Source organism: Cyprinodon variegatus, unplaced genomic scaffold (genome assembly GCF_000732505.1).
Source record: "Cyprinodon variegatus isolate N-32 unplaced genomic scaffold, C_variegatus-1.0 Scaffold846, whole genome shotgun sequence".
In the NCBI taxonomy this organism is placed as follows: Eukaryota; Metazoa; Chordata; class Actinopteri; order Cyprinodontiformes; family Cyprinodontidae; genus Cyprinodon; species Cyprinodon variegatus.
In genome coordinates this window covers 153,044-172,937 of record NW_015151299.1, presented here as the reverse complement: position 1 = coordinate 172,937, position 19,894 = coordinate 153,044, and the positions used below count along the sequence as shown (strand labels likewise).

The following is a 19,894-nucleotide window of genomic DNA, read 5'->3' as shown; positions in this document are numbered from 1 at the left end:
ACTTTGTAGAAAATACAGTACATCATATACATTATCTGCTGGAGAAGTTTTTAACCAAATTTCTGCATGAGACTTAATTTTTATTATTGCAACTGAATGCTCTTTTCTACTAGAAATCCGTGTAGAGACTAGCCAGGTAAAAGAAAATGTATTTATATTATTTAATTTATTTCATACAGCTGCAATATACCCCTTTAAAATGTTTTTTTTTTTTTCAACTATAAGGTTACAGTTTCATGTGTCCCTCAAGCTGCAGTCACACATATTACATGAGCCTGTCTTGTTTTTTTCTTTTTTAGATTTGTTTTTTTTTTACTGTTACTGTTTTCTAAAATATGCTCTGCCTTATAGTGAAGTTTCCTAAAAGAGCTGCAACTGCAAAATAAAACAATCTGCTTATCACAGATTAGCAGGTAAACTTTTACATTATTCCAAGCATTAATATATAAAAACTTTGGAGTTGCATTAAGCCTAGTATAATGTAATTGCCAACAGCACTGCCAAAAAAATCAATAGGAACCTTCCTGACTCTAAAAAAAAAAAATTACTTAGACTAAAAGATCATAACATTACTAGCTGAATATAGTAATGGTCTCATTTCAGGAATTTCCAGTAAAAACCCTATCTCGGTTTAATTATAAAAGACAAACTTCAAAATTACATTCAGCTGATGCTTGTTTATGCTTTAGCTAACATTCAGAGGTGCAGCAAAAGCTAATCACACAGCAGTCTGTGAGGACATCTTTTTTTATAGCTCTCTGCAAGGAGATCTTGCCTATTCCTCATAAGTCAAATACAAACAAAAAGGTAATCGTACATTTCCAAGAACCATATAGGTGGTGATGTGGTTAAGATGCAAAAACATATCTAGGATTTGACTTGATATACGTATTAATAGTAATACTTATAATGATAAGTTTTTTTGTGACTGGCCAAAATATTTCTATTTAAGAACTACTACGTTATGCTGTTAATGCTTTAGGTTGGACAGTGTTTTTGAGTGAAGGAGGTTTAACATTTGCTTTTCAGTATGCTCTTTACTAAACATTTAGATGTCCAAGATCAAGAGAGAAGGCAGATAACAATGCTATTCTATCTAGTATTGTAAAACAAGACGACACAGTTGCTCTTTATGATTCTAATAAGCTTTCATCCTCTCTCTGTCATATATATATATATATATATATATACACATATTATATTGAGAGAGTGGCCCTATTGGGCATGCCCCCAGCAACGTAGGGTGCAGAAAGTGACCTACTTGTAAAGTGATTTGTTTGTGCACATTTGTGCAGTTAAAACCTTAATTTTTGCTGCCATTTTTATGCAGCTGATGGCATCCCCATCTGAGCAGAGTGCACCAATACAACCGAAGATGACTACATTTTCAGTGCTTTGTTAGTGCTGTTCTTGTTTCTGATTTCAGATCCTTCCATTTGAATCAGTTGCTACCTATAGCAACCGCAGAGCATTTTCATCAAAATCTTACAACTGAAACTACAAAGAAACAACATGTGAAACCTGACATTGTGCTCTATGACCATTAATTTCTGGAAAAGCACAACCATCACAACAATTGAAAGCAGCCTTCGCTACGGATTTAGACACAAAGAAAATATAAACACTAAGGATATTTTATTTTTATTTTTTTATTATTATTATTTGGGGGGAACAAAGTATTGGCTGGGAATTATGAAATTGGTCATATTATTGAATAAGACATTCACTTCCTGCTCTGAGTCTTTTTAAAGAAATAAAGGTAAATACAACAGTATCACAACTCCAAATAATTCAAGCTAAATTTTAACATCATAATAAGGACTGATGGTGAATAATTTATTTGTGATGGTGGTGATGAGGTCTCGTGCAGACTACAGATGGAATTAATTTGGGTAAAATTAGGTGATTTCTACAAAGTATTGCTTAGAAACCAGAATAGCCCAAATTAAAGTTTCACATTAACAAAGGGAGCACTAAAAAAGTAATCTACTTTGGTTTGTTTAATAACGTCATCAGCTGAAATAAAAAAAATATGTTATAAAAACCAAAGAAGAAAAGTTTTCACTGCAAAAATCATCACTACTGGGGCACTAAAAGAGTAGACTGCTTTGGTTGAATTCCGAGACCAGTGGGGGGATCATGACCTCTGGATTAACTGAAAAAAATTGTGTTTGTTATTTTTAGCAAAAGTAGCAATATTTACCATTTTAACTGACAAAATCTGCAATAATGAAGCACTAATCGTTCATTTAAATTTTCCAAGTTTTTTTCTTGTGGATGGGGTGTCAGCTTCATACGGTTCCCCAGGTAAAGTCCTGACTCAGATCTAAGTTAGAAACTTTGTACATAGCCAGGTGATGGCGAGGTGGTTGTTCTGTCCTGAAAGACTTAAAAAGCAACTCAGAAAATGTTGAAAGGGCTTAATACTAATTAGGGATTATTTTTTTAGATTGATTAACAAGAAACCTATGGATAATGTTTTGTATGGCATTTCCAAATAAAATAAAAACACTACTCAACTTTTTTATTTGGATTTATTATTTGTTTTTTAATTATTTTTTTTTCAGTCATTTGTTTTACCTGTATCTTACCCAACAAAAAAAACGTTTAGTTGTCTAAAACATAACTTTAGGCAGAAATTGTAGTATGTACGGCCAATTGTTTAAGTTATTCATTGTATGAATAACTTATAAGTATCTACGAAGTGTATGAGAAAAAAATAAAGGCCACAGACAGGGCAGCTATATCCTGGAATGCTTTGCACAGAGAGCTTTCCTGTCACAGCAGCCCGCTGTTGCCATAGGCTGTCGTTACCTGACAGCGGCAAGTAATAACCAAGATGGCGCAGGCACCACGCAGTCAAGGAGAAGTTACGTGACCAACGGAGCAAAAAGCAGTGATCAGAAAAAAAAAAAGCAGTGATCATCTGTCCGTACGTTGTTCAGTTAATTGAGTTTGCAATAAAGTTAACTATATACTGTGGTCCCCGTTCTATACAGTGATTGAAGGATTTAGGGGTTAGGGTGGACATTCGGGCACAGTAAGCTTATATGAGCCAAGAGAACGGCAACTTTTAAACAGAGCTTGCACAAGGAGAAATGGGTTCGAGCATGCTCTCGCACATGCTTTTTTTTTTTTTTTTAAGAGGAGAGGGTGGGTCTTGAAGAAAGTCCTGCACAATACCTTTAAGTTACTGCTATCCAGAGGTGTAAAGTGACAAAGTACAAATACTTTGTTACTGTACTTAAGTACGCTTTTTAGGTATCTATACTTTACTCTATTACTTTTTTTTCCTCCTACTTCTGACTTCTACTCATTACATTTTCACACGAGTATCTGTACTTTCTATTACTTACATTTTTAAAACAAACATTACTTGTTACTCTTGGCTTCAGTTTAATGCAGAGGTAATGGATTAGAGGACTGCAGTCTGGATCTGGATCCCCCTGCAGGCTAATCCGGACCCAGCCTAATTTAAAACATCTATAAATTACCACATGCTGCCTGTCGACAGTGTCTAAACGTCACTTGCGCCGCGTCTCCTCTCCAGACCTCCTGCGAAAAGCAAAGCCTACAGCCTCCGCTGTTCCTCCCGTATTGCTGCCCTCCGCCCTATCCTCAGAGCTCGAGGAGAGCACATGCTATATTATCATTAAATTCGTAGGAGAAAAACATGCAGAAATTAATGCTTAATTTAATATGACATATTAAAAAAAATCCCCATCAGCATTCAGCATATGTGCCATTTCTGATGGAGATGAGAAATCTGCTCCCTGGTATGTTGAAGCACCAATAGTTCGCTGTTCTTTTTCCCGTTTGGTGCGATTGCAATAGCGGATCTTGACCTGGCCGGACCGGAGCGGACCCTGCACATTTTGAGTATGTTTGGCTCAACCTGCTGCTGTAAAGCAGGATTCTTCACCACAATGAACACAATCAAAAATAAATATCAATCCAGGCTCAAAATTAGCACCTTGATATGTGCTTGAGAATGACTTTGTCGCCATTTAAACCCAGGTTTAAAGCCTTGCAGGGCAGCCTAAACCCCACTGCTCTCATTAAGCCTGAAAAAAGAAAAAAAAACAACAGTCAGTTCAGGTGTTTTAAAAAAAAAATGTGAATCAGGAAATTGTCTATAAACCAAACTGAAAGATTGTTGTTCTCTGCTTCAAAAAAACTTTAGATTTTAAAATGGAAAAATTTTCTATTTTTAATTTTTTTATATATATATTTTTATTTATTTAAAAATTCAATGTATAATATGGATGCATAAACACCTAATTTTATTTCAGTGTTAAATTCCGTTTAAAGTAACAGATCATTAAAAATGTCTCCGGACATTTACTGGTTGATACATTTCTTTATACGGACCCCGCTGATTTTTAATTGGTTACCCCGGGTTAATTTTTTGAATCATTGGCGCCATACACATCTAGTGAAAACTAGTGTAATTGGATGAGTCATATAACGCAAACACTCATTGGTTAGCTATTCGTCAAATTTGAGCTTACGCCCAAGGAAATCATCAGAAGCAAACAAATGTTCTTCAACCTGCAAACGTGAATTGTCTATGTCATGCTACAATGTCGGATTCAGAAAAAGATGTTGAAATGTCTGAAAGGTTAAACACAGGCAAGAGCGTATCGGGAGATGGAGACCAACAAGATCCCCTTCATTCTTGGCCATATCTAAAAGAATTTTTTGAAATAGTCGTAAAATTGATCTTTTAATTCATATAGTGGCATCTGGCTGGTTGTTTTTAAAGGTTACTTTATACTTTTATATCTTAAGTAGTTTTTGGAGTACATACTTTTTTCACTTTTACTTGAGTAAAGTGGTCAAGTTGATACTTCAACTTTAACCAGAGTATTTTTAATCTGCAGTATCTATACTTCTACTTAAGTAACAAATGTGTGTACTTTTGACACCACTGCTGTTATGTCTGGTGTAATCCCTTCAAAAGAAAATCGTATTTTTGGATCTGTGATGTGTCTAGATCACTGTGAACAGTGATGCTCTAACAATATTATGTTGCTTTTGTTTTCTCTTTTACAGAACGAATGGCTGTGTTTGACGTGCCAAACTGATAGAGCTTTGTCAGGGCAGCTGGGAGACTCAGGAAAAATGTCCCAACCTTCACTTGTGCCAGCCAAAGCTAAAACCCTGGGGACGTCTGTTTCCGAAATGACAGATCCAGAAACTTCACCCATAAAACCAGAGCCCACACCTGGAGCAAAACCCACAAAACCTGTTCCTCCTTCAGTTGAGGATGTACAAACACTTCCAAATGTAAAATCAAATGTAGAACCTGCCAAGATGGAATCAATAGTTACTGTTCCTTCCACAGAAAATGAACTGGAGAGAAAACCCCTAGCCACCATGGCAGATGGTGCATCTGTTGTCCCAGAAAAACTTTCTCTCACAGATTCCCTTCAAGAATCTTTCTTAACAGAGCCTGACGTGTCAAACACCATTTCCTGCATGGAAACTGTTAAAGAGGTTATAATGTCTGAAGTTGTTCTAGAGCAAAAAGCAAAGCCAGAGCTCTCTGTTGAAGGGAGTACAAGTGCTGAGGTGCAGACTTATGAGCATATCAAGCTGATGGACACAACATATTCTACACAGGAGAAAATGCAACCACACTTGCCAGAAAAGGAGCTGGCAGTAGAGTCAGGGCGAAAAACAGCAGCTGGCAGCAAGGAACTGGATAAGGCGACTGAAAAGGGTGCAGACATCTCCTCAACTCAACTTTCACAGCCACTGTCTACAGAGACCATAACAAAAGTAAGTTTTTTTCTTAAATGAATATTAAAGTTATTCATACCAAATTGTGGCATTTGGTTGAGAGATTTTACTGCATTTTTGATTAAACTGACTTTAATACCAAATACTAGCTCTATATTTAAAACACCACGGTTCAGCATTACTTTATATTTTCCCTAAAAAAGGGCAGCTGATTTGAAAAGAAAATCCTTCTGTTAATGTGACCTTGGGTTTGTCTTAGAGCAGGGGTGTCAAACTGGTTCCAGAAAGGGCCAAGTGGCTGCAGGTTTTCTTTCCAACCAAGCAATAGCACACCAGACTCCAGTCATTTCATAATGTCATCATGTTCAGATTGGACTCACTTGATGAGATGATAGGAGTCTGGTGTGCTATTGCTTGGTTGGAAAGAAAACTTGCAGCCACTCGGCCCTTTCTGGAACCAGTTTGACACCCCTGTCTTAGAGTAAATTATAATTATTCTGTAGTCATTCATTCTGTGGTCAAAGGAAAGTTCCACATGTGAAAATTAGTGGTGTCACTTCAAATTTTGCTCTGCTCAAGGTGGGCACACATTTGACTAGATTTTAATTTTTTTTATGTTTTTTGTTTCTGGTGTGAAAACTGGAATAATTTTGACAATTTGTTTTTTTTGTATACTTGTTATAATGCATAACCACAGCAACCATAGCAAGTAGTTTTTTTTACACCCAGGCGCAGCTTCTTGAGAGGACTCTATCTTATACTAGAATTTGGAGGTGTAGAGTAAAAAGTAATGATAAAAGTACTATCTCCTGTGGTGCTTCTGTACTGTTGACTACCTGTTTAGGAAAGTGACCCTTCAGCTTTGCAGACCGTGGTCATTTTTTCTTGTAGTTTTTTTATCCAGGCAGTTGTTGATACCTCCACCTGAGCCATCTTGATTTTCTGATAAAGTCAAGCTGAATTGTATTAAATGCACTGGATAAATTATAGAATAATCCTCGCAGTACTGCCTGCCTTTTCTATTGCAGGAATTCTATGATGGCATCTTTAACTCCAATATGCAAACTGCAAAGGTTACTGATAACTGCTTATTTGCTTGCTCACGTGGTCCGACAGAAGTCTCTCTGGGACCTTTGTTTGTTATGTGTGATATCATAGCTACTGGTCTAAAGTCATTGAGGACTGTTGGCTGAGTTTCTTTGGTACTGGAAAAGACAGTAGGTTTTCTACATTACTAGAACTGTCTTCTTGTTCAGACAAAGGATGAAGGGGGTCTATACACTCCCACAAGAGCTGCTCTGCACAGTTCTTTAGAACTCTGGGGATGACACCACTTGGACCTGGTGAAATATTGCAATTCAGTCTCCAGCTGCCTCTTTATTTGACATACACAGACAGATGGGTTGAAAGCGAATTGAGCAGCACCATAATTTGATTTGACTGAGAACAAATGCATAGAAGCAGGAGGGTCCATTTTTGATTGACATTTCAGGCGTGGCAGAGAATCTTTGGGTCAAAGGAGAGCGGGATGCCTGTTCCATTGTGGGCATTGAGAGAAGGATGTTGAGCTTCTTCCTGAACAGAAGTTATTGAAGAAAGTGCTTAAGTCAATTGCTCTTTCTAGAGTTCTCTGATATTCTTCTGTATCTGCCTGCTTCCCAGCTTCTCCCTGTATATCTACTTAGTCTCTCTTATTTTGACTTTAATTTACTCCCGTATTTACCCCTCAATAAGTCCTTGTCTGTCTTCCTGAAGAATATTTTTTCTTGTTATCAGTTCCTCTAGGTCACTGGTGATCCTAGAACTATTATTTGGGGAATGTTTTCACTGTTCTATTGGGGAAGTTGTTATCTACACAAAAATGTATGTAGTCAGTCAGACATTTAGTCATTGCATTGATGTGTACATGATGCTTTCTAATCTATAGCATCAAAACCTTGCAGTTTGTCTCTTATAGAGGTGGTTATACTTTAAGCAGAGAAAAACAAGAATGTAAAATGATTTCCCAAGGGGAGGTCTTACATTAGAGACATAAGAGTCCCTAACATCTGCATAAAGCAAGCACAAAGTTTCGTTTTCTCTGGTAGAGCAGCTGACAAACCTTTGAAATGTTGACACAGTTGAGAGGGAGGTATGCATAAAATCAGCAGTTATTGCCACAAACACATTTGGCTGTGGTGTCTGTAGCTTAGCAACAACAGAACCGATCACTACACATGCAAAGTAATGTATGTAAAAGGTTACAAAAGGAACACTGGTTAACACTGGACAATTAATACAGAAGAAAACAACTGTTAACAGTTTAATAACTGGGCTGCAGAGACAAATCTTCACAGTATCATATCCTAGCTGACACCCTCTGTTTTTCAAAAGCACTGCCAATCGACCACCCTTTAGTTTACCAGCCTTCTTTAAATTTGCCAGAAAGCCTGGCAGAGAGATGCTGCAGTCAGGGATATGATCCTGCAACATTTCAGTAAAGCACATAGTACTTCATTGCCTATATTCTGGCTGGATCTTTGCTGGGACTTGCAGTTTTTCAAAGTTGTTTGTAAAGATCACACAATGCCCATAATTGATTGATGGAAAATGCAGGTTAAATTTCCTGCTCCTCTCTCTTCTTTCTCCTCCTGCCCTGCATTCTCAGCGCCTCCTTTTCAACACAGCTGGAACTTGCGGTATTTGCGGAAGAAGTATTATTTATTATAAGTATTCTATTTTTGTAAGTTTTATATCAGCTTTAGAGATGTTGATAAGCTGCTTTCAGGTGTAAAAAAAACAACTTGCTATGGTCGCTATTGTTATGCCTCATAATAGCCAAAAACCTCCAGTTGCAAAGCATTAAGCTCTAGAGGTGAAAAAATAAAAACAACTGACTGATCCACAAACAGAGGAGCTGAAGTTATCTTAGGAACATTGGAATCAAGCTAGCATAGCTACTCCAACATGCAGCCACCTTAAACGGGGAATTCTTTAATTAACTTATTTATTTTTCCTTTTAGTAACAGTGGAGAAAGACATTGAATCTAACAACAGCAATTACTTTTTTTCTTCTTTTGACCTTTTTAAACATTTTCTCTATGAAAGCTTAATATAGCTTATAGCCCCATGTCTGAAGTACTGCTTTGTCTTAATAACCTATAGAAAGGTGAAAAGAGGACAGAGGGAAAACTACCAAAATATGTATGGAAAATGGTTTTAATCTGATTCAATAAGTACAACCAAATACAATTCTGATTTATTTTTCAGATTGCGTTACCCACTGTTTATATAAATTCACACACCAACATACTGAATAACATTTTCCTCTGCATTACAAACTTTTTTTTAATCAGTTATTAATATGAAATACACAGCTAAAAAAATTTAACATTTAAACAACACAATATAAATTGAATAAAATCAAACTTCTGTGAAATCAAACTGTTCACTTAGAAAGCAACACTGATTGCCAATCAATTCCACGTGCTGTTGTGCAAATGGAATAGAACACATGTAGAAATTATTAGCAATTAGTAAGACACACTCAATAAAGGAGGGGTTCTGCAGGGGGGATCACAGACTTTTGTGAGACACTTTTCAATAAAGTAGGGGATTAATTAAAAAAAATTCATTTGATTTTTATAAATCAAAGTCACCTGCCCAACAGCAATGATGAGCTGCATGGAATTATTGTATCTCAAGCAATTGTAGTATCTAGTCAAGAGCTGTCTGTCTGGTAAGGAATCTGGTTGTTATTTGAAATATTAAAGGTGCACTGTTGAATTGCAACATAAAACTGACTAAAACCTGACTAAGGCCCCGTCCACACGAAGACGAACCCTGGCCTAAACGCACAAATTTTTCACCAAACCAGCCTCTCATCCACACGAAGCCGGCGTTTCGGGGGTCTGTAAACGATCTTTTTTTTTATTCAGCCTTCAGAGTGGGAAGATTTCGAAACGCCGTTTTCGCGTTTCCATCTTTACGCTCTAACCGCATATTTTTTTTTTACACGCATGCGTCATAGCGTCGCCTCTAAACACGCATGCGCGACCAGTATCACAACAACAATGGCGCCGTTGATGCTAATGCTACTCACCCTGCTGTCGGGCTTACAACAGAATCTTCTTCTTCTGGAATATCTCCAGGAAGAACAGAGCAATATCGACGACATAGTTCAGCACCTGAATTTGACTTAACCACGAAAATGGACCCGCAGGGCAACCATGTATAAATATTAGTGCGCATGCCCAACATTTCGTCGCTTATTTTTGCTTTGGCACCACAGTGCCACTTACAGGCCTGGCATACATTTTGCAGCGTTTTCATGCATTCGTGTGGACGCTCACATGTATTTTACGTCTCCGTCGTTACGGCAAACGTTTTGGAAAATATCAGCGTTTCGTGTTCGTTTTGACTTCGTGTGGACGGGGCCTAAAACCTTCTTGAGTTTTAGTTGACCAAATCTGGACTAAAGCTATCACATAAAGTAATGACTAAAATGCAACTAAAACTAATAATAGTTTTCGTCCTGAAAACAACATTTAAGACTAAATCTCAGGTGGCTGTCAAAAACCAATGGCTTGAGGTACTAACAGGAGACAGGCCATACACATAAGTTATGGAGGAGGCCATAGGAGGGTGACAACCCAGCTGCAGGACTACTACCTCCGCCTTTGTGCAAGAATGAACAGGAGGAGCACTGCCTGAGCCCTGCATAAGGACCGCCAGTAGGCCATAAATGTGCAAATGTCCAGGCATCCATTGGTTAATACATTTGATTGCCGTTGATTATTTTTATGTGATTTTGTTTTGAGCACAATCAACTTTGAACAGAACAAAGTATTCAGTGTATATATGCACTGATAAAGATGAAATAATTATTTTTTTGGGGGGAGGAGGGGTATAATACCAAATGCTGTTGAATTTTGTTTTTTTTTGTCTCCAAATAAATCTAGAAATATATTTGGTTAGCAACAGAAAAAACAAATGTTTTTCAAAAGGACTGTATATAAACCGTCACTGTCTAATGTGGGTCAGGTTTATTTAGTCCGTTTTTTTTGTGTGTGTGTGTCTCAATTTATCATTTTTAATAATTAATTAAAAATTGACTAATATTTTTCATATATTTATTTTTAGGGTTCAGGTGTCACCAATGAAGAGCCAGCAGAGGAGAAAAAGGTTCACTCTCACACTGATCAAGGAACAAATAAAGCCAGCTTGGGAAAAGAAGTGCATGATAAGGATCAACCCCTGATTATACCTCTACTTCAGGAACAACCTGAGGGGAAGGTACATGACCAAGACAAAGGTGATTCTAGTATGGATTATTCTATGCCAGAAAAGGAGGGAGTTAAACCAGAAAGACGGCGTCTTAGTTTCCAAGCAGTGGAAGAGAGCAGTGAAAGTGAGGTGACACCTTCCTCATCCCCTAGAATGCAAACAAGGATCTTAAAGGTCAGCACTGTTTCATCCAGCAGTGAGGAGAAAACTGAAGGGGCTGATTCTTCCATTGAAGATGATGAGTTCATCCGCAAGCAGATTTTGGGTATGGGTGATGAGAGCTACATGTCTTTATCAGAAGATGAGAAAGAAAACACTTTGGAAAATGTGGAAGCTTTGAAGGACAACACACTTGACAATGCATCTATAAAATCTAAATCTTTGTTTAACAAGGATGAAGTGGATCTTGACTCTCAAATCCAGACCGAAGTCTCCAAGAAGGATGATACAACTTCTCAAAACATTCCAGAAACTGTTCCAAATACTACTTTTAAGAAAGCTACTCCTGTAATGAGGCAGCGACAAAGCACTGATGAAGAAATAGAGAGTATCACAGAATCATTGTCAAAGGGTTCATCCAGTGTTCAAGCTTCAAGCATTACTCCAGGGTCTTCCCCTACATCAGTTTCATCTTTGGAGGAGGACAGTGATAGTAGCCCATGTAAAAAGAAATTTAGTCAGCAAAGACAGCATCGTAAAGGTAGACACAGTCAGACTAAGCCTCTCCCTATTATAGATAACTCCTCTGATGAAGAAAAGACAAAGAATCATGAAAAACATCTGTCTTCACTCAGCGATGTGTCCTCTACAGAAGATCTACGACATGTGACTGTCATGGATGAAAGTAATAAAAAATCTGGTACTGAGTGTTCAGCCAGTATAGAATTTGAACCAGATATTAAGAGGGCTGTACAAAAAGGACGGAAACCTTCAACAACAGTCATACCTTATACCCCTTCTGATCAATTTGAAGAAAAAGGCACAGTAGGAAAATCATTGAAGAGTGCTGAAGAAGCATACGAGGAAATCATTCAGAAAACAAAAGCCATTCCAGGAGAAAGTCCCCCTGATATTGAACCACTCTATGGAGGACTGGCAATAGAGGACTATCTTTATGAATCTTTAGTGGAGGAGCCAGAAATGAAACTAAGCGAGACTCAAGATGAAGAACCCCAGTTTGACACAGCTTCACAATCTATTAAAAAGCTCAGATCCCCAGAGGAGGTTTATGAGGAGATGATGCAAAAGAAAAGGGAATTGATGATGATAGAGCAAGAATTTCAACAGGCTTGGACAGCAATGGATTCTTCCTCAATCGAGGCTGTGGTTCATGAGCTTCCTGTTGACGCTGAAACTTGCGTGGTGACCATATCTAGTGAAGATATACCTTCTGAAGATACACAGATCACTGAACAAAAGGATATATATCCTTTAGTTATGGATACTTTAAGTGAATTACCAGCAAAGAGAAAGAAACGTCCAGCCCCCCCACGCCCCTCTGAGCCCCCTAAGCGCACTGATGTAACAGTTTTTCATAGTGCTCCCAGTGCATCCATAACTTTTATCAGGCCTATGGTTCCTCAAGATCCTGCACTTAGAAAGGCATTGTTCCCAATACCAGACCTGAAGATTACTCAGTGCTCATCTGGTGAAGAAGAGGATGATAGTCTTGCAGATGAGTATGCCATAGGTATTTCCTCTGATATTACTCCCAGTGATGATTCTGAAACCAACGAGGATCACTCCATAAGTCCATCTTTGTCTGACTCTAATGAGATAGAGCCTATAGGTGTTATATGTGAAATACCAGAGCCAAAACCGATTCCAACTCCTATATCAGCCCCAGAACTAACAACTACACCTTCATCTGTTTCACCAATATCTCCCCCAACATCACCAGCTACTCCAGATTCAAGTATGGCTTCAAATGTCTCATCATCCTCATTTCAGGCTCGAACACCGATTTCATCTGATTCAACTCCACTGTCCACACCAACTCTTCCAACTTTAATAAAAGATCAGTTAGTTGAAGAATCGTCATTGTCTAATACAAGCGAAGTAATTTCGTCAAAATGTGTTCCTTATCCCCCCTCAGCGACTGTTATAGTCACAATTCCAGATATAGTTTCTGATCCATCTAAAGTTCAAATGACAGAGGACCTTCAAATTATTCCTTCTTCAGCAAAAGTCCAACCCCCACCTCTGTCTGAGACTTTATCTGCTGTAACCCCTAAAGTTCAAATGCCAGATTTGGTTTCCACTCCATCACAAGTATCAATAAACATTGAAGCTGTTTTACAAGTCTCAGCACAAAGTCCACCCCCCATCATTGTCTCAGCCCAGCCTTTAGCCCAAGACATAGCTACACCTATTGTTGTCACAACAGCAGCTTCATTGAACACAATCTCATCTACAGCCTCTGATGTGCCATGCCCCGAGCCCTTAACAGTCCAGATGCCAGATTTGGTTTCAACACCACAACCAATCTCAGCCCTAATTACTACACCAACTCAAGCCCAGGCCACCGTAGTACATTCAGTCCCTGTACAATATTCTGTTCCATTAATGAGGACAGTGGTGGTCCCAGCAAAGGCTCAACCTGACCAGGGAATTATATCATCTCTGGCATCGACTACTATTGTCAAAAAGAAAGTTCCTCCTCCACCCCCTCCTCGATCCACTTCAGTTTCATTACCTGAGACCACTAACGAGATGCCTCATGTAAAGACTGTTATACCAGCTGTAGCAGCTAAGGTACCTGCAGTGACTGCCCCGCCAATGCAATCTGTCGTTGTAGATATACAACCAAGAATGGAACGTGGGCAATCAGGGAATGTACCTGTTCCCCAAGTTGTGACCCCAACCAGACAGGGCCATGTAGTCATTATTGTTCCAAGTATGGAAAATAAATCTCTTCTTGAAAAAACCAAACTGAGTAGTTATGATGCAGAACCAAACGTTGCTTCACACATATGTGGTAGTCAAGAAACTACGAATGATACAGTCAGTACAGACACTTCAGGTGTGCCTTTGCGCTCAGCTCCGCCACTTCCACCTAAACCTACATATGGGGAAAAGGTTGTATCAACTGAAGAAGTACCCCATGTTGCAGCCAAAACTCTATCATACCCATCTTCTGTACCTGAACTAACTGGAAGCACTGTTCCCACTCTAGTCACAAACACTATAGCATCAATCGACACTGTTTCTGGAACAGAGTCAATTCCTTGTCATCTTGCTAAGCCTCCCCCACCCATACCACCCAAGCCTGTTTTAATTCCAGCTGGCCTGGTTTTCACCCACAAGCCAGGCGAGAATGTTAAGCCCCCTCCTCCTCTTGTTGCACCCAAAGCAGCAACACTGCCTCGGATGAAAGAACCCCCAAAAGTCCTGTCACTTAGCCTTGCAAGACCTTTGGAAACTAAATTGGGTGCAACATCTCCCAAGTCACCTGTGTCCCCTAGACATGCAAAATGTTTACAGACATATGTGGTGATTACTCTACCATCTGAGCCAGGTTCTCCAACAGAGACCATAACAGTTCAGGCACCTGTGAGGCGAGGATCAATACCCCCTTCTACAGGATCAGACATTCAAACTACACTACCAGAGCAGAAGACGCCCACTGAGGTCCTTTCAGCACAGCTTGCAGTTAGGCGGGCATCTGTACCCACTGTAACCCATCAACCCCAGATTAAAAAAATATCAGCTACGGGAGCAGAGGAAGGGAAAACATCTGAGATGGTGACTGCCAAAGTGCAAATGAGGGAAAATTCTGTGCCCTCTGCTATACACCCACTACTTCCTGTTGCAGATGTTATAACAGTGTCATCGGATCAAAATGCCTGCATCATGGCACATGCTGTAGCGCCTACTATCAAGAAACCCTTTATGAAGCAACAAGAGTTAATTAATGAGCTCCAGAAACCTCCTGATCCAACAACAGAAGTAATGCCAAAGCCTACAGGGCCTATAGGTACTCTCGATCTGACACACCAATCCATTGTAATTGATCAATTTCAATCAAGTGTATCTCAACAACCTTGTGTAATAACAGAAATTGTAACAGTTTCTCCAAAAACTTTAACTGAAGATCCAGTTTTTCAGTCAACCAAATCAATTGCCACTGTGCAACCAGAATGTATAGGGGAAGCTGTTGCACCACAGCAGCCTGAAACACTTTTAGAAGTAGTTGTTCATCATAGACCACCTACACAATATCCAATTGATCATAATGAGAAATGTTTAGCACAAACAGATGTACAGGGTGTTGAGAATACAGAACAAGATGTAAGTAATCATGTCCCAGAGGAAGTTCTGATTCCATCAGCAATGCCAGACAACAGTCATAAAATTGCAGCTGAAGAAGCAGACACAGCAATTGAAGTGGTTGTACACTCTACAAAAGAACACATACCAGGGAATTCTAAAGATGCATACTCCCTATCTGAACCTGCAAATCAACAAATTGATCAAATTTTAGAAAATTTGGTTGTGGTGACAGAGCACCAATTCACACACAAGTCAAAGCTTATGGCTGAAGAGATCCCACTGCCTACAACATTTGAATATAGCACAGAAGATGTTTCTACTGACCCTGGTGTTAAGGTACCTGAGGCTGCTGTAGTGTCTCCTGTACCTCATCCTCTCACTGCTGCTGTGGTTGTGACTATGGCCTCTAAAGTACCTGAGGTAATGCCACAACCTACAGATCATGGTGCTGTGACTATTACAAGTGGTGGTCAATCACCGCCATATCTGTTGCATGGAATTCAAACATACCCAGATATTAGTTATACTCCCCAGCAGTATGGGACAATCACAGTCACAGCAACATCACATCCTATATCCCTGGAGGAAACACCGTTGCAAACTCAAAACGAAACTCTTTCAAAGTTAACATCCGTGGACAGTGGTCACTGGACAAAAGAATCCATTGCCATGCAACAACCAAAACAGATTGCAGAAATAATTAATATGCCATCTGAAAAGGATGTTTCAGCATGTGGTTATATAGCACATAGCCTCTACAAGAAGGAATCCATTCCAATAACAGAACAGCAACAGGAATCCTTGATCTATCCATCTGAATATAATCATCCATTGCAGACAATAACTCAAGAAGCAAACATCATAAGAAGCTCTATACCTTCTGCTCCAGACATTCCACTGAGTACATCTGCAGCTCCAGTAACCATCACCAAAATTCAACAAGAGTCAATTGAGAGTCAAGAAATAAGAGGATCAGAAAAGCTGGTATCTAGTAGGAGTCATATGTATTCCTCATCGATTTCCACCTCAGGCAAGCCCCCTGAAAGCTTATCTAGTCGGGTCACTCAAGTGGTTACCACCGAAGTGCAACGGACCACTGTTTCTGTTGTCCATGAAAAACTTCAACAGGTTCCTCCACAGCCAATAGCAACCACTATACAACCAGACATATCAAAAGTTCAAACTTTGCCTAAACAAAATAGCAAGATTATGTATCCTGGGGATGTTATTGATTTACGTACTATCAAGTCTGGCATAAAAATGACCGAGCAAGGTATGGACCTGACACAAACTGAGTCTAGTCGGCAATCTGTTTCTTCTGAGTCAAGTGGACGTCATATATCTGCAGTACAGTCCGAGATCGTAAATCTTAGTGCAGAGCTTACTCCTGCAACAACACTGTCTGTGGTTACTGATAGTATCACAATAGTCACATGTACTGCAACGATTGCTTCATACAATATTCCTGCAGAGAAACCACTTGATTTGCAGGGCCCTGTTGCATCACTACCTTTGCCTCTCACATCAACATACAAACCATTTGAACCACTTGCGCAAATTGTTTACAGACCAGTGAAGACCCCATCTGCATTCACTGATGAAGTATCTACAGCTCAGGACCTACCCATCAATCTTTCCTTTGAAGCTCTAGTCACATCTGGAGGAAAACAGCCATTGACTTCAGCTCAAAAAATTACTGGCAATGAAAGTCCCATTATATCTATTGAGGCTACAGGAGCCATGGATTTATCAAATTATAAACCAGTGACAGCTATGGTAGCATTGTCTGATACAGGCTCAGGAGTGGTGACCTCAGTTTTAGAGGATGATGGAGTTCCAATTGACCTTACTGCTGGCAGAAGAAGCATTTGCTGTGATGTAATTTACAAGCTACCATTTACTGGAAGCTGCAGAACACAACCTCCAGTAACAACTCAACCCGACACCCATTTTGGCTTCGAAGATCAAGCTGGACTGTATAAAATAAAAGGGACTAATGGAATGAAAGCATCGTTGTCAGAGACCAATTTGACAAACACAGGTCTTCGCTTCTGTAATCTTGAAAATGACTACTTTGGTGGATCTTCTGATGCAGCCATGGACCTAACTGCTGCTAAACTTTCAGCTGGTAAGTATGGAGATCCTTTTCAAGTATTGTGTTACTTTGTTTGGTCTGCATGTCTTTAGACTGACATTTATTAAAATGTTTGTTTTCTCTTTGACGTAGAGCTCATTGCATTGTTTGCATGCTTCCTGTCTTGTCTTTTACACTTCAGTTTTTTTACACTTAAGTTTATATTGAATGCTTTAATTGTTGGATTTCTTTTGTGATATACATATTTTCTACGAATCGAGTAATTTGTTTTCTGTTTGTTTGCTTTTTTCTTCATACAGATGCATGTGTTTGCCTGCGTGTACTGCCTCAATATTTTGGTTTTGCATCTTGCTAACCAAAATACCTCCATATATGCCTGTGCAGTGGACCTTTTTTTACCCCAAATGCATGATCCTGATTACACAATTTAGTTTCGTTGTTTGTGAAATTACTCTAACGAAAGACATATATATTTTGACTTCTGGCAGGTGAAGCACTAGACTACACTAGCAAAGCAACCAGCATCTACTCTGCAATGATTACTGCCCCAATCTCCCAGGTTCCTGCTGGTGGATTTGGAGTAAATAGTGCTTTAAGAACATCAGATGGGATAGTTTATTCCTCAGTTGCAGCACCAGTTCCATCGACATATGCAATTACAACGCAACCAGGCTCCATCTTCAGCACTACTTTTACACCTACATCAACCATGCAGGATCCCTCATTACAGCACTCATATGGTTTTGTTCCTGCAACAGACCCAGGACAAATAGTTCCTTTTGAGGCTGATCTATCAAAAGAGTTTTTCCCTACAGTGTTGGCTGACCTCATAACTGGCTATCCAGAAATGTACTCAGATGCCACCCTTGAAGCCATTGCTGCTTCTTTAGATGTTCTAGCTTCTTCACCAATATTTCCTGGTTTAGACAACACCAAGATGGCCCAGTATCAGATGGAGAGGGAATTTCTAGAATTAGAGAAGCTTAAACAGCTATGTCTTGCTGAGGAACTGGAGTGGGAAAGACAAGAAATCCATCGCTACAGAGAACAGGAGCAACTTATGGTGCAAAGGGAACTTGAAGAACTTCAAGCTCTGAAACAGCAGCTGCTTCTTCAGCAGGAAGAGGAACACCATGCCCATATGATGGCCCAGCAAGAGACCTATGCTCAACAAAAAGAGCAGTTGCAACAAATTCAGCAACTTCAACTCCAGCTCCAGCGGCAGCTAGATGAGCACTACAGCAGTACTGGTATGACAGGAAACCTTTTAGAAGCTAAATATGCAGGAGTGGGGGATAGTGGTCAGTACTGGCCTGTAAAAGATGAGTCTACACTTCCTTGTACAGAAGCACAAACAGAACAACATAATGAGAAGCTTCACATAGTTAAGCTGCAAGCTGACCAGGATTTAAGTAAAAAAATCCTTGACAGTGGTGTACAAACAGATGATGAAGACTCTGCGGAAAAGCAACATGTGGGGAGAAAAAAGAAGAGCAAAAGAAACATTGATAGCTTAGTTCAGTCTGATGAGGATGATCTAGATGAATGGGATGCCCCCACCAAAGTTCGACGCCGTTCTCGGAAGCACAGCAGTGATGGAAAGCATGGATCCAAGGTGTCTAGCATTGCCATCCAGACAGTATCAGAAATTTCAGTCCAAACTGACCACTCTGGAACTATCAAACGACCCAATGTCCAAATGGACACAAAGATAGAAATTGTTAAGCACATATCAGCTCCAGAAAACTCTAATAGAGGTGGGAGTCTTAGCTGTCAAACTGACTCAGACAGAAGACATTCACCTATTGAGTTTGAATATAGTACACAACTAACGACAGATCTCCCCTCTAAATCCAAAGTGCACTACAGTCAAGTGTCTCCTATATCTCCAGAAAAGTCATATGGAGGGCAAAGAATGCTAACTGCTGACCCAACCAGATTCTCCTCTGGCCCTAGGAGTTTAAAATCTGGGCAGAAATCTCTGTCAGATCCTAGGTCTCTTAGTCCTTCAACTGAAGACCGAATTGGAGGATATTATGCAGACAGCTATTCTGTAAGTCTTTAAATTTTTGGCAAATAAAACAAATGAACTAATTTATTAATTTTTTAATCATACACACCCTGATGTGTGGTTTCTTGTTGTATTGTAGTGTCGTGGTTCTCCTTCTAGTAGTTGTAAGAAAGTAAAGCGAACCCTCCCAGACCCCCCTTCTGAGGATGACTCTTTGGCAGGAAGATCAGGCTATAGTACCAACTCTGCTCGTCGCCGTCTTGCCCGGAGCACAACAATGGCCCGTGCAAAGATTCTGCAAGATATAGATAAGGAACTGGATCTGGTGGAGAGGGAATCTTCTAAACTACGCAAGAAACAAGCAGAGCTTGATGAAGAGGAAAAGGAGATTGATGCCAAATTGCGGTGAGGTGCTACACATTCCTTGAAACAAATTACCAAGTTATCTAGAAGGATTCATTTTCCACCCTATTATAATACTTTTAATTTACTTCAGAAAATTAAAA

The 19,894-nt window shown here is 39.5% G+C and overlaps 1 protein-coding gene across 1 annotated transcript in view; it reads left to right on the top strand.

Annotated features, from left to right (window-relative positions):
• Positions 1 to 19,894, top strand: part of LOC107099204 (protein piccolo-like) — a 79,636-nt gene that overhangs the window by 23,611 nt on the left and 36,131 nt on the right. Inside the window, exons 12-15 of the mRNA XM_015397252.1 lie at positions 5,056 to 5,784; positions 10,867 to 17,410; positions 17,866 to 19,430; positions 19,528 to 19,793. Coding sequence (XP_015252738.1) covers positions 5,056 to 5,784; positions 10,867 to 17,410; positions 17,866 to 19,430; positions 19,528 to 19,793 — 9,104 coding nt within the window. The remainder of the gene's footprint in view (positions 1 to 5,055; positions 5,785 to 10,866; positions 17,411 to 17,865; positions 19,431 to 19,527; positions 19,794 to 19,894) is intronic.